We start from the raw sequence: 15830 nt of genomic DNA on the forward strand, positions 1-15830 counted from the left end.
TTCTATTCACGTGCAATTTAAACAAAACACACATTTATATTTAACGCTAACTAAAATTTAAAAAATATATATTTAAAAATAGTATTTTACAAACTAATAAGTAAATAATGTATCAAATCCACATTTATATAAAAAAGATGATTTTTTATATCAAGAAATTTATTCAAATAGAATATTAATAATAGAATAATTATTTTAATACTTAAAATTTATAAATTTGCACATGATATAAATCTTAAAATTTTTATATACTTTTATTAGTTATTAAGTAATATTTTAATTTACATTAATAAGTAATAACAATATTTATCATTTACAAAAAAATAAAAACACTATATACAAAATATTGAAGAATATAATTTTAAATTGAATCTATTAAATCCACTAATATACATTTATTTCAAAAAATGGTTTTTTTTATTTTATAAAATTTATATAAATAAAAATATTAGTAATGAAATAATTATTTTAGTAATTAAAAACTATGAATTTGTATATAATATGCATCTTAGAAATTTTAACAAATTTGATATACTTTACGTTAAGATTATATTTTTATAAAAAATAATTGATATAATGATTAAAATATAATAGGTGCATTTATGCACTATAAATAAAATTATGCATCCCGATTCATTAATTGTAATGTATTTCTTCATATATATCCTTAATATTTATATTTTTTTGTATTTATATACTATTTTTTATCATTTTGATTTTAAATTTATTGTGGTTAATATATTTATGAAATTCATATGTATTTCTCTAGCATATCCATGCGTTTCCATCTTTTTCGTCTGTATCAATGCGTTTCCAAAGTGTATCCGTATCTGTATCCATATTCAAGTTATTCGATATGATACCTAATACCGATATTTTAATCCTTGATTGTCATAATACAAATATCTTTTTATGATTAATACATTATTATAAGAAAGTATATGTGGTTAATAAGGAATCCCTTAAATATGAAAAATAATATTTAATATGGATCATTCATTTTAGCAAAACGTAAAATTCCATGTTAAATTCTTTTATTACAAAAGATTCATTAAAGTTTTCATATCATATATTATATATAATTATTTCAGAGAAAGTTTATAAGTTAAATTTTCAATTAACATGAAAAAGTTTATAAGTCAATAAACAGTGAGGACATGATTGTATATTTCATGGATAAAGACTAGATGAATCAATTTCTAAGTGTTAAGCATGAAAATCATACCAAGAAAGGTGTTATATAAGAAGTTTCTTAGAGCTTCTTTCATTCTTAATACCTTCTTCTTCTTCTTATTATTATTATTATTATTATTATTATTATTATTATTATTATTATTATTATTGTCATAATGTTAAGATGTATTATTATTAATAACTTCTTTCCCAACAAAAAAAAAGATTCTCTCAAAACTAAATAAATAATGAAATGTATGCATATAAGTCATATATAAGCAAGAGATGGAAACCAATATAAAGCTATAATGTGTAATTTTTTTATTAAATTAAAAAGATATTGAAACACAATAAAATAAATAATGTGCATAAGAAAAGATGTTCAAAAATTATAACACCATTCTCCACAATAGATAAAGAATAAAAGAAATTAATCTTTTAAATCCATCGTTTATGACTTCGAGAGTTGTGTGTTCCTCGAAACCACCGATCCCAACTAGTATCAATCGGACCTCTTGTGCTATGTCAACCAAAACATGATTAAGTTACAATATTTCTAATACAAATTAAAAACAAAATAAAAAGGATAAAAATTATAATATAAAGATTAATCCTGAAAGTACAAAAAATTCTTACATAGGAAGGAGGGCATCAGGTACATTTTCAACACTTGAAATGACCCTACATAAAGGAAGTGGAAGGTAATCAATCTAATGTTTAAGTGATAGGGAGAGATATAACACTATATAAATGAAATATAATCATCGTACTTACTCTTTACAAGAAGTAGAGGATGGATCCATTGTGTCAAGCTCTTGTAACTCTTTCTACAAGAAGAATATTATTAAAATGTATGAAGACATCTACAATCCTTTCATTTGCTTTTTATTTTAGGGATATCTCTGGCCCAATGATACAAATCCATTGTTATATTTGTGTATACTAAGAATAAGAATAGAAGAAAAAAAGTTAATCTATAGTTTATAGTTCTTTTATAAAATTGGGGTTTTATGTGTGAAGCCCTAATAGCCAAAGTGATCTTCACTAGGCATCTAAAGAACATTAATGTTTTCGAAATAAAAATAAAATTATTAGTTTAAAATTTATTTTAAGAGATTTAAATCTTGAAAAGATGTTTTCTTTTCGATAATTTACCCAAATTCTTTTAAATTCAATGTGAATTAATAAAGTTATGGTTGCTTTTATTAATGGGGTATTAGTGAGTGATAGTATTAGTTCTTATTGAAAGAAAACATATTTTTTTTGTAATTAATTGTAGAATGTATTATAAGGGAAAACAAACTTTGTTGTCTCTATTTATAATGAGTCAAATATAATAAAATGAAATAGAGTAAAGGAATATTAATGGAATAAGAATTTGAATTTTATTTGCTATGAGGATTGCCATCTATTTTTTCTATTTTCTATTTGTTTTTGCTATATACTATTTGCTTTATTTCTATTCCCAATTTGTCATTGTATATCTATTTTCCTATTATAAATTTTGACTGTAATTTTTTGATATGCCATTCTTCTATAGCCATCACATACTCAATGTCGACCTATATTAGTTTAGTATAAGAGTAAACTCTAAGAAATTTATTAGTTATAAACATTTTGTAAAGTGAATTATTTATAATATGACAAGAAGCCTTATAACTTTTTTAAAGTATAATATTTTTAGAATGTCAACTTAGATATAAGAGTTACTTAGGCAAAGAATGCTATCATCATGTGGCACTTATGGAAAGCTGGATGTAAAGTTGCTTTTAAAGGTCTATTTAGTGATACCCTTCTCACCCCACCAATGTTAGGGGCTGGACTCTTTGGCGATGTTCCCCTAAGGCTCAGTTTGGAAAAAGTACAAATACAAATATGTTGAGTGCAAAATCTTATATTTTGTATGTATTTGTATTGTACATTTTTGTTCCAAACTGAGGCTAACAAGTAGATTATGATTAACTTTGGTGCTACAGTAGGAAGTAATGCAACTGGTGTGGGTCTTGTTGTTAGGGATCACCTTAAATGTGATTGCTATAATTGGATAGTGAAATTTCCTATCTCATCTCTTGTTGAGGTTGAGTCTTGGTTCTTTTGGTAGGCCTTCACTTTGTTTAGGATCTAAGCCTATCTAAACTTTACATTGAGGGAGATGTTCAAGTAATCATTCAATTTCCATTGGAGAATTCAGTTTATTCTCCTTGGCAAATGGCAAGTTTACACTAGCCAATTGCAAAGCCTTAATGAGCTCTCTCTCTCTCTCTCTCTCTCTCTCTCTCTCTCTCTCTCCTTGTTCATAAGTATGTCACATCCCTCGGTTAAGTAACTTTGCTATTCATTAGGTGGCAAGACAAGCTCTTACAATTTCTTAAACTTGTACCTATATAGTCTACTTTACCTAATTTTTATGGAATGAATTTTTCCATGAAGCATAAAAAAGAAACATTTCCAAGAGTCCTAATCCAACTAAAAGAAATCATTCGCTCATTATGGTGTCACCTTAGAACAAATAACAGTAATATTCCTTTCTAAGAGTCATAATTCAATTAAGAAACTTATCTACCTTTATCTTCATTTTAGGACAAATAAGAGTCCTACTCTAATTAGAATTCCATTACTAGAGTTAAAGCTTAATTAGGATTCCCTGTTTATAATACTATCCACTTTAGGGTTATTAATGGATTCCAAAAGTTTGAAACTTCACCTAAAGTCTAATCTTGTTATTTTATATTTAAATCTTAAAAACTTGTCTGTTCAGAAAAAATCAAATTGAAAGCATATTTGTCTCCATCTGATTTGTTTAAGATTCAATTTTGATTAAGTTATATTATTATTATTATGTAAATTTTATAATTAACAAATTTTATATTTTATATTTATATAAATTTATTATATATGTATAAGTTAAAAGTTAATCATTTCTTTACTTTTAATTTTTATTAGTGAAAATTTCTTAAACTACCCTTATGATTTAGCTAATTGACTAACTTTATCCTCACTATTTATATATTGTCTTAAAGTAGCCTTATTGTTTCTGACAATTGTCATCATCGTTAAATCTTGACAAAAATGACAAAACGTCTATTTTTTCCTTCCGTTAAATCGTATCTCAAAATAATATCGTCTGTCGTCGGAGAAGAGAAACTCCGTTATTACAATGGTTACCACAACAACTTCTAACCGCTGAACCGGAACAAAAATTCTCTTGCCATAGAGCAGAAATAGCAAATGCCTAACATGGGCTCGTGAATTTTCCTCAAAGAGAGAGGACTTTAGTCCATCGAAGATCAAGTTGATCGTTTCTGGTCTATCAACATTGACGGATGTCATAGAGCAGAAATAGCAAAAATGGGAATTTCTTTATATACCTACATAACCCCATTCGCAAAAGATAGATATCTCCATTCAGAAGATGAGTTTCAGAGCACCCAAGAAATCATCCCAAATAGACTCTTGATCTATGATTGGATTCCACCATCAAAGATGGAAAAAGCTGGTGGGAGAGGGAAAAAAACAGGGTCTTGGATTCCACCATCAAAGAGGGAACAGCTGATGGGAGAGGGAAAAAGTTGGATCAAGGTGTAGGCGATCTTTTGAAGATTGAACTCGAAGTAGAGAGAGCAGACGAACTTTCAAGTAAAGAGGCGATTTTTAGAAGATTGAACTTCGTTTCTGGTCATTGAGGGAGCAAGTATAAGGTCTGACTGATTTCAGGTGAGTTTTTATCTCTTCCTCTGAATCTTGGCTAGCAACAAACAACCTTGGAAGAGATGGAAACTCGTCCTTTGAGTCTTTCTTTATATACCTACATAACCCCACTCGCAAAAGATAGATATCTCCATTCAGAAGATGAGTTTCAGAGCACCCAAGAAATCATCCCAAATAGACTCTTGATCTATGATTGGATTCCACCATCAAAGATGGAAAAAGCTGGTGGGAGAGGGAAAAAAATAGGGTCTTGGATTCCACCATCAAAGAGGGAACAGCTGATGGGAGAGGGAAAAAGTTGGATCAAGGTGTAGGCGATCTTTTGAAGATTGAACTCGAAGTAGAGAGAGCAGACGAACTTTCAAGTAAAGAGGCGATTTTTAGAAGATTGAACTTCGTTTCTGGTCATTGAGGGAGCAAGTATAAGGTCTGACTGATTTCAGGTGAGTTTTTATCTCTTCCTCTGAATCTTGGCTAGCAACAAACAACCTTGGAAGAGATGGAAACTCGTCCTTTGAGTCTCAACTAACCGTCTTGGTAAAAACCTCTAAAACTCAAGTTTTGGTTCTTCGAGAACCTTTATTATCCGATGAGTTCCAACATTTTCGATCTGGGAAACACTTCTTTTACTTTCTTCTTCATTTCCCTTCTCCGCACTCTGTTTTTTTTTTTTTTTTTGTTTCTTGATCTACATTTTCTTCGTGTGGTTAATCTTTAGAATTTAGATTCTCTACGTTTGAGATGTTGTGTCTTTGTTTGAAACATCTAGATTTTTGGTTTTGAGAAAAGATGACTTGGGTTTGGTCGAAAAGTTGTATACCTGTGGTAAGTGTTAATGAAGTTTGAGAATGTTTTTTCTAGAACCCTAGTAGTATCAATTTATGGAATGAATTTGTAGATTTCTACTGTTAGAGATAGTGTCGTGGATTATTTGTTGTTTTGATAGGAAATTTTTATTTTTCTTCTTGAATTTTATATACTAGCGAGTGAGAGCAAGAGCAAGAGTGAGGGAGAGAGCGAGAGATGAGCTCTACAATTCCTTTGTGTAAAAGGGTAGGTGAGTGTTGAGAGGAACACAAAGGAAGCGAGCTCAGTAGGTGGGTGAGAGGAAGAGGGCACTTTTGACCATAAAAGGGGTATTCTTGAAATTTTTGAAAAAAATAAATCAATTACGTGATGTCACATGCTAATGGAGTGTGATAGAAAATTAATAACAATGGGAGGTTTTAGACAATTGTTAGAAACAATAGGGGTACTGTGTAAACAATAAGGGTAGATTTAGTCAATTAGCTAAACCATAATTGTAGTTTAATAAATTTGCCCTTTTTATTATTTTAAAACAATAAAGGAGATTTAGATTAATTTACTATAAAAATCTAAACCCGATATGAGTCCAGTATATTAGATCTTGGATCATATTTAGACTTAAAGGTCCAATAATTGAATCAGATTTGATTTTGGTTGGATCCAATCCAAATCCAGCCCAATTATAGCCCTACTCCTCTTATTTGAGGGTACGATTATTGAATATTCCTTGTATCCTATAAAAAAATAGAAAATTTCATAACATACATATAACAAAGAAAAGAGGAAATAAAAAAAAAATTAAAATATATAAAAGACAATAATGGAAAAAAGCAACCAATAGGAAAGTAGAAAATACAACAAAAATATAAAAAATTGTAAACAAAGAAAAAGATGAAAATACATAAAAATATAGAAAAATACAAAAAGTAAAAAAAAAAAAATGGGCATTTTAGTAATTTTATTTCTTTATTATCAAGCTTGTTAATAGGGTAGCAGTGAAGTACTGGAATTTGAGTGTTCAAGGTGGGTATTTCTTGCAAATAAAAGTTTGGGGAATAGATTAGTTGTCTGTAATTTACCCTAAAAATTACCTATAAATGTGACTTTATTTTGCATGTGTGACAGGTTGTTTTAGGCCCTTTTTTGTGATGGAAAGATTTCCAAGCTAATTTTGAGGTTGGATAAACTTTGTGAACTCCAAACTATTTTTCCGCATGCATGTAAGATTCCTTGATCTTTTGGAGTAAGTTTGCTAGTTAAGTTGTTTAGCCAAGAGGTTAGAAGTGTCAACCCAATATAAGATAAAAGCTTGTCATAACAGTTTTTAATATTTTCTTTCGTTGTCGTTATCTTTTTCTCTCGTTGTTGGCCCACATGAGTCTACAGAAACCCAAGGAAATCACAATCACTAGATATATTAATGGACTCAAACTTGCTTTGAGGCAACAACTTTTTTAGTGACCTCACACATCTACTCCATCTCTAATACTCAAGAAGTCATGCAAAGAGTGGAGAAGTTGTGGGCTCAATGACCTCTTAAGCCCATCCAGTCCCACCAACTTAAGGAGCAACCTTTCTGTTTAGATCGCCAAGGCTAGACTTGTAAAAGAGTATCCAATGCTTCAAATGCAATGAGATCAGACATTACCAACAATTGCAATTGAAGCATGTCATGCATGATGATGTAGAGACCTAACACAATGACCCTCTATTAAAGTAGAGGAGAATGTTGAGTTCATGGATGACTACCTAGAGTGAAGATCTAGTCATTCGCAGAAGTCTTTTGACACCCTAGAAAGAGGAGGATTGGATGCACTCCAACATCTTTTGATCTACATGTCTCATTGGAGGAAAAGTGTGTAGTGTTGTAACCGATGGAGAGAGCTGCAAGAATGATGTTTTAGAGGAAGCAGCTCAGAAGCTTCGACTTCCTACCAGCATGCATTCCCAACATTCTTACCTCACTAGTTAAATAAAGGAGTTGAAGTGAAAGTTATGGGGCAATGTATGATTATCTTCTTAATAGATAAGTCATGCACTAACAAGGTTTGTTGTAATGTAATACAAGTTGATGCTTATCATTTGTTGTTGGAAGACCTGACAATATAACATAAGTGTCATTCATGATGGAAGGACCAACACATATTATCAAGGAAAATAGGATGTTCTTATCCTGTTGCAGCCCCAACAAGGTCAACCAAAAACCTTTGGGATTGTGTTCACTCTAATGTCTCGCAAGGGGTTCACGAGTGAGGAAGAAAGGGAGGGGTTAATGTTGGCCCTTGTAGCGAGCCACCCTAGAAAGGTTGCCCTAGTGATCCCTGTGTACATCCAACACCAAATTGGCCTCGTTCTAGGAGCAACCCTACCCAACCAACCTCATTACAGACTCAATCCTTAGGAATATGCAGAGTTGTAATGACAAATCAATGATTTGCTCGAGAGAGACACATCGAGGCCAACCTTGTTACCTATGACGTCCCTGCCTTGCGTGTTCCCTAGAAAGATTGTTCCTAACAAATGTGTATAGGCACCGCACCATAAACAAGATAACAACCAAGTATCAATTTCCCACACCCCAATCGGAGGAAATGTTAGGCCGACTTAGCTACGCCACAATGTTCACCAAGATAGACTTGAAGAGCAATTACCATGAGATCCACATTAGGACTAGTGATGAGTGGAAGATAGCCTTTAAGACCAAGGAAGGACCCTATGAGTGATTTGTCATGTTCTTATTACTTGTTCAACATGAAAAAGTATTGTCACCACAGTAGAGTTTTTAAAAAGTCAACAAACTGTTGACCCGTTCAATGATTTTTTATCGTTTTTATTTTTTTAATTTTTTTTAATTTTGCTGTTAGAATGGGTCATCCATTCAAATCGAACGGTCAGACCGCTGACCCAGAAACCAGTGACCAAAACGGTTCCATTTCTGGGTCATTTTTTAAAACATTGGTTGTTATCTTTTTTTCTTCCTCTTTATTGTCATAAGAAGGAACAAGGAATTTTCCACATGATTAAAGTAGTGTTTATATTGGAGATAGGAATATTTTTATGGGTTCCCGATGGTGTATATTTGGAAATATGCAATGCACTGGAATATATCTATCTCTATATGCTACGTACTTAGGACGCCAACTAAAATCCAAGTCATTGGATTGTTTCTTCAAAAGCATTCCTTGATTTATGCATATTTCTCGAAAATATTTCTGTGTTTTAACGGGTTCGACTATGATATGAAAAGGATATGATATCTGAAAAACATCTGACCAATGAATTGGAATCATAGACTTGGTAGTGAATTATGTATTATTTATCAAAATTCATGGGTGGGTTTTGATTGGTCAAAACTCTTTTCATATAGTAGATTTTCCCCTGTTTTAACCCAAAAAAATCTCAACCAAACAGAAAATTCACATTTAAACTCAAAATGCCTTGATGTGGTACCATTTCATGTAAAAACAGCAGTAATGCTACCAAACGTCACCAAAGTTGGGCTTTAGCCATGTATTCATTATCCAGTTAACCTCCATTTGTGGGTCAAATTTAGTGAAAACACCTTTCAGTGTGTTCTTATGAGAGAAAAGCTTAATAATAAAATATTGAAACTTTGAGCGGTTGATGCTAACCGAGTAAATCACCGACACAAGATGGTTTACAGGGCGATCCCAATTGTAGGAATCAAATTAATAATTAAGTTGCCAATCCAGAGTGTCCCCCTCTACTAAAAGAAGGAAGATGAGGAGGATTTGCTGAAACCAAATCAGCAAAACAGAATACATGAAGCCACTGGAATTATGGGATAATAATTAAGGGGAAAGAAAACCTTACCTGGATAATCTGAATTTGATGCTCCAAACGGGTTATAGCCGCTGCCATCCGATGCTTTCCCAGATAGCTATCTTGGACAACCGGGAGACGTGAGTCTGGTTTCTTGGCCACCGTCGCCAACGGTGAAGATGAAGATGATGGTTGTTCTTCCTCCATGGCTGGCCCTGGCAAGACCTCCTTCACGGAGAGAGAAAAGAAAGGTCAAAGACGGAGGGAGGATTAATAAAAAGTCATAAACGACAAGGCAAATGATAAAGAATTCCCAAGACAACCAGGCAATAATGGGATGAGACCTGTCGACTAAAAAACCCCAATCCCTTATGAGTTATGACCCACATCCACCCACCCACCACTTGCATCCTAAACAAGATGTCAATTCCTAAATTAATTCCTTATTCATCAGATTGTTTCAAGAATATATTCAGCGCGGCTACAAGCAACTGTCTCAGCCATCCATAGTTGAACACTTACCCAAAAGCAATAAAAAAATGTTCTGTTATTTAGGGGGATATAATAACTGTTTCTTTTGTTGTGATTTTAAGAAAATTGGGCCCCATGATCTAAGAAAACTGCTCGATTTCTCAAAACAAAACCATGGAAAGCATGTTCTTCTTTGTATAGAAAGCTTTTTCTTTTGTTATGTTGATTTGGTCGGTGTTTGGCATTGATGTCTTTTTTTTGAGAAAATAGTACCACGTAGGCACTACATCAAAAAAAGTGGTGCTTCAGATAACAGCTTCTTATTTGGTGCCATTTTTTCATAAAAAGAAAGTTGCTTTAGATTACATGCACCTTGGAAATCGAGAAAGTGTGGTATGAAGCAATGCTAAATTTGATGTTTTCTCAGAAAATAGCTTATTGTTGTGAGCGGTGCAATGATGTCGCATCAATGTGGCATCATCTTGGATGTTGAGTAATATGACCAATGCTGAAAACAGTTCTACAACACTAGTAGACCTGTTCATGGGCCGAGTAGCTTCACGAGCCGGCCCACCTTGGCCCGATCTAAGTCGAGCTTGGATAGGATTTCAGGCCCGTGGGATCAGACTCTGGCCTAATATATCGGGTCCGACCTTTTTCATGCGGGCTCGGGCTTTCTCAGAAAAGCCCGACTCAAGTCCGACTTGATAATGTGTTACATAATAAAAATATATTTTCATATAACAAAAAAGCATATATATATATATATTTGATCTTTTATTATTACTTAAAAATATATTATATATGTTTTTTTCTTATCTCTTCAGTCAAAGTCAAGGCTTCAACGCAACGCACCAAACAACCTTGATCATGTGGCCCCGGTCGGACTTGAGTCGGGCTTTTCTAAGAAAGCCCAGACATATCAAAGCCCAGACATATTCAACCAACCCACAAATCTTGACACGTGGCCCCGGTCGGATGCATCCTGGGCATCCTACAGACACTGACACATGGCATCGCCCAGACATATCCTAGCCACCCATCACCAACCATTGCCAACCGCCGCCACCTGCTCCCAACTACTCTCAGGCAACTCCGACTATAAAAATGGGCTCCTACATTGAAGTAAACACACAGTAGAACTTAAGCTCTAAGTCTCGTCTCTTGCTTGGTCCAACCCCTTACAACCCTCGGCTAATTTGACCATCGGAGTCTCCGCTGTTGGGATAACTCCCGGGGCCTCTAACATCTTCTTTCTCTCAATAGGTTGGACTCATCAGCCTTAGACACTAAAAATTATATTGTTACCCTCGACTCCATATTTGGCAGCGACAATAAGAATAAAATTTTAGTTTGTTTATGATAATTAAGGGGAATTAATACATAAGTTGTACTAGCATATGCTTACTTAGAGGATTTTTGGCAATTGGGTGTCAAAAGATGGAATTGGTGCCATTGGACGCTTATTCATTAGTCTAGCAGTCATGAAAGCAGATAAAAGAAAGAAATTGGTTATGTGGTGAATGTAATCCAGCTGAGAACCATTCCGATATTTTCCAGGTGGGCAGTTTGGAAATATTTTTTACGATGACCCAAAACAGTGGCGCATGAACTTCATTGGAAATGCTGGAAGGTCCATATATGACAACTTGTTTGCTTAAATAGAACAAGTTAACTTGATTTTGGAACTCATCAATGTACTAGTCTGATGGAAATCTATTATGCTGTATCTTTGATCTCAATACACAATTATTACCAGCTTATTTCGTTCCTCTTCCATCTCATGAAAATCTTGCCAAGGTATCCATGAACATAAAGTTAATTCTTTGTTTTGATTTCTTTATTTTTAATACCTTGAAATTTCCAATTTTAGTGGCAGAGATTCTTTACTTAGAATTATTATGTGTTTTCAAAAGACTGATAATTTTATATTATTATCAATTATTTTTACTAATTCAAATATTAAGATTGTTGAGTGGAAAAAACAAAAAGATAGGATTATAAATAAGAATATTTTTGGGCATCTAATCTAATGAATAATACCAAATGGTATTAAAATGATGGAAGTAGATTGGCCAAGTCCATAGATGACCATCTATGATTACTAGTAAGATGGAGTGATCTTTTGCTAGTTGAAGGCTATAAAAGAGCTACGGGCAGGCTAAAAAGGGCATGGTTCAAAGTAATAAGGAATGGTTTGAAGTTCATAATTGTGAAATGAATGTGGGATTGATAGAATTCATTTAGCCAACCCCATATAGTTGGAACGAGGCATTGTTGAGTTGAGTGTTCAATTATCTATCAGAAAAAAAATGCACATTTTGTACATAACTTTTTTTATAACTACCCATCTTTATATTGAGCATGACCATTTTTATAACTATCCATCTTTATATTGAGCACAACCAAGGTAATGGAAAAGAAAATGAGAGGCTTTCTATTGGAAGGCTGAAGGAGTTGTTTAAATTGCATCTGGTTAATTGGAGTAAGGTCTAAAAATCAAGCAAGCGAAAAGGATTAGGGGTGAGGATGATGAGAAAATTTAATATGGTTGCCTTTGAAAGTGGTTATGGAGATGAAATGAACAACTTAAAATGCTATGGAGAACTATAATGGCAAAATATGGTGGTAGTAATATGAATTGAGAACTAGCAGAGACATTTATCATATGGTTGTGCAGTGTGGAGGGGCATTTAGAAGTCCTTGAGTTCAAAAGAGGAATCAAGTTTATGGTTGGAGACGGCACAAAGATAAAATTTTGGCAAGACATATGGTGCAGAGGTCGACCTCTTGAGGAGATTTTCCCTTCTCTATATGAGATTGCGCAAAATAAGGAGATAAATGAAACAATTTCTCAGGAAGGAAGATATCTCAGTCTAGGCCTTTGAGCAGTGTCAATGGGAATAATCTCAAGAAGAGAAATTTGAATATATCCATAGGATCAACCTTAGGACTTAATGGCCAACTTAGGATTCTCAACATATTTACTATACCCTGGGTACCCATGCACTTTACGGTAGTCATACACATTCACATGAACAAGAATGATTATTATGGGATATATTAAGGTATTGTTCTTTTTCTATGAAATAGAACAATTCCTAGAATGCTTCTCTTTAGCATATCCACTTTGCCATTGGCATTTCAATGGGGGCATTATCTAGCAAATCCATTTGACTTATTTGTAACAGGAGACATTTTCGACCCATTATCTCTCACATGTGCTCATATCTTCTATTACATCTGTGCTTGCTTTGCTGTATCATTGACCACTATTAGATAGTGTATGTCCTTAGCTCCAATCAGATTGATGTACAAATACATTTATTGTAAATGAATAAAAGTACATTATTGTTTCATGTTGATATTGGTATATTTCTATGAAATTACCTCTTAAATTGGATACTTATGAAACTTGTGTTAATTTAGAATATTCTCAAGTGTTTGATAGACTTGGGGAGTTTATCCTACAAAGGCAAACACTAATGTGCTGCCAAAGAAGTTAGGGCAGCTTGTCTCAACTGTTAGGGTTAGACACAAAGCACATGCAGTGTGTGTTTGGTCGAAACACTAAACCCGAACCATTTTCCAGTTATGCCTGAACCTTGGAGATTGATAGGCAAAACTAGAAAGTTACACATAACCCCTACACTTGATTATGGTACTATACTAGGTGTTGGATTGAGTTGTCTCTGATATGCCAATCAATGAGATATATTTGGGGCCAAAACCTGGGTATGTTGAGGCAGTTTGAAAATTGACTTGAGTGGGTGATCATAGTAATAGGATCGGCCCCTTTATTGAACAAAGTGAATGATAGAACTTACACTCTCTCTAATGGAAACCTAAATTGTCGATAGTGGATTTCAACTGTGTTTGAGATTTGGTTTTGCAATATATATATATATATATATATATATATATATATATATATATATATATATATATATATATATATATATATATATGTTTATAAAAATATTTGCAAAAGGTTTTAATTCCTGTGATCCATTTAAGCAGAGAGTATAGCACTACACCTTGCAGCCATGGGAGAGGTCCTTCCTATTCAGGTAGTGTTTGATCATTATGGGCCAAGAAGTTAAGTATAAGAGACCATTATAGGGTCGATTACCTGATGGACTTTATCTTACTTAAGACCATTATCCTTGGGTCTTTATAGGATAGCTGAATTCAATAATCATTTAAGTGTAAATGTTGGGCTCATTTTGAGCCTATAGTGATGTTCATTGCGTTTAGTAGTAGATTCGGCCAAGTTTTTTCATAAAGGCTGGGCTGAACCCATGTGAACTCATATGAGGTCATCATGGGGTCCCAGACTATACAAATTAGGCCTAAGTTGGCCATGCAACACCCTTGGGTCGTGAACCTTATAGATGATGGGCCTATGGCCCATAATTAATATGATTAAGTAAACTATCACATGACAACTTAAGTTGTCAAGTGACATGGGGCGAATCTAGGTTTGGAAATGGGTATGGAGCATTCATCCTTTTAAGAGGATAAGGCTTATCTCTTAATAGAGTCCAGATCCAAATTAGAATTGGATAATCTCCTAATTTGATTAAGAGAAGTGCTCCATAAAGAGATAAAAGAAAAAGAGGGCGAATTAGACTATAACACCTCTCTTCTTCCTTTTGTCTCCCAAAAAACCTTATTTAGACCACAACTATTTTGGAACTAATAGAGATCAGTTTTCTTCTTATTTTTATAAGAAATCCAAAGGAATTCAGTGTTCACCTTCCCTAGTTCAAATCCAAGCAGTTGGATTGCAGTTTTGCTAAAAAATTGTGTTGCTAAACTAACTTTAGGAATACACTATGTCATCTTCAGTGAAGGCTGGTTTAGGACTGATTTGGGCATGAACTTCCACCTTGGGATCTACATTTGTGGTATCTGTATCAGGTATACGTCTCCCTCTTAGTTTGTTTCAAATCTGGTCTAGTTCAATGCAAGACCGACCTTGAAAAATACAGTTTTTCAAAACATAGGGAATTCGATTCTCAGCCTAAGAAATTTTTTGAAATTTTGCCCAACCATATAGCATGATTCGGCCATCCATATTATGGATCCTAACCCTTTCTTCAATGTAGATGGAGTAACATGATTTGGCAAGTCTACAACTTGCATTTTTTGGCCTCAAAGTGATATTTTTAGGCATGTATGTTTGCTAATGAAGATTATAGGATTGTGAACTTACTCTTGTTACTTATGAGTTTTCCTATATCAACACTGGGTGTGCTTGTGCATGGTTGATTGGTTCAATTGAAAGAATAGTGTTAGAAGTGGTTGATTTAGAGAGAGAAGATCATGAGACAATGCCACACATTTCAATTTGGTTTCTTGGTTTTATCATACATTTTGTTATTGGTTTCTTGGTTTTATCATACATTGTTTCTAATTTTGTTTTCTTTATTTTTCTTTTTAGGTTGAACATATGTAACGAGCAACTCCAAATGAGCAAAGGGAGACGATGAAAGTAGAATTTATCACATTTTTATCCCCAAATATTCTGTCTTTTATAATTAATTAGCACTTAATTAGACTCATATTCCTTGTATTTCGGTTCAGGGCATGAAAGAAGGCATCAGGAGCAAAGAAAGACCAATCGATTGATTTTTCATAGTTTTGACATTGTTCAGTAATCTGGGCCTAACTTGCATATCCGAATTCAGATTGGACTGATTCAAGACCCACTGGAAAGATAAGAGAAAAATTCACAACTTTCACGTTTTTGGATTTTGCAGATTCGGCCTGCATCAAAGTCAAATCTGGGCCCGAAGTCGGGAAAAATTTGTAGGAAGGCCCAATCCGCAGCTGAAGCCCAACTTGCAAAAAAGCCTGGCTGAAGCCCAATTCGCAGAGGAGGT

At 33.5% G+C, this 15830-nt stretch overlaps 1 protein-coding gene and 1 long non-coding RNA gene across 2 annotated transcripts; one reads left to right on the forward strand and one right to left on the reverse strand.

Moving 5' to 3' along the window:
• Positions 1-1471: 1471 nt before the first annotated feature.
• On the reverse strand, positions 1472-9821 carry LOC148853105 (guanine nucleotide-binding protein subunit gamma 2-like). The gene is made up of 4 exons (XM_088944181.1): positions 9523-9821; positions 1948-2000; positions 1810-1854; positions 1472-1693 (listed from the first exon to the last, which is right to left on the reverse strand). Exons 1-4 carry the CDS (start codon positions 9676-9678, stop codon positions 1612-1614), a joined length of 336 nt encoding a protein of 111 aa, XP_088800307.1. The 5' UTR covers positions 9679-9821; the 3' UTR covers positions 1472-1611.
• Positions 4567-15585, forward strand: LOC148853106 (uncharacterized). Its single transcript, XR_016099105.1, has 2 exons — positions 4567-5324; positions 15389-15585. It is a non-coding gene; the product is annotated as an uncharacterized LOC148853106 (long non-coding RNA).
• The last annotated feature ends 245 nt before the right edge of the window (positions 15586-15830 follow it).

Source organism: Nelumbo lutea, chromosome 5 (genome assembly GCF_056320005.1).
Source record: "Nelumbo lutea isolate HS-2025 chromosome 5, American lotus-T2T, whole genome shotgun sequence".
Lineage (NCBI taxonomy): Eukaryota > Viridiplantae > Streptophyta > Magnoliopsida > Proteales > Nelumbonaceae > Nelumbo > Nelumbo lutea.

Excerpts from the sequence above, each read along its gene's own strand:
- LOC148853105 (XM_088944181.1), bottom strand. The coding sequence starts at position 9,678 with ATGGAGGAAGAACAACCATCATCTTCATCTTCACCGTTGGCGACGGTG. Across the intron at positions 1,855-1,947 it reads TCCTCTACTTCTTGTAAAGA|GGTCATTTCAAGTGTTGAAA; the intron begins GTAAGTACGATG and ends TCCTTTATGTAG. Across the intron at positions 1,694-1,809 it reads CCTGATGCCCTCCTTCCTAT|CACAAGAGGTCCGATTGATA; the intron begins GTAAGAATTTTT and ends TGGTTGACATAG.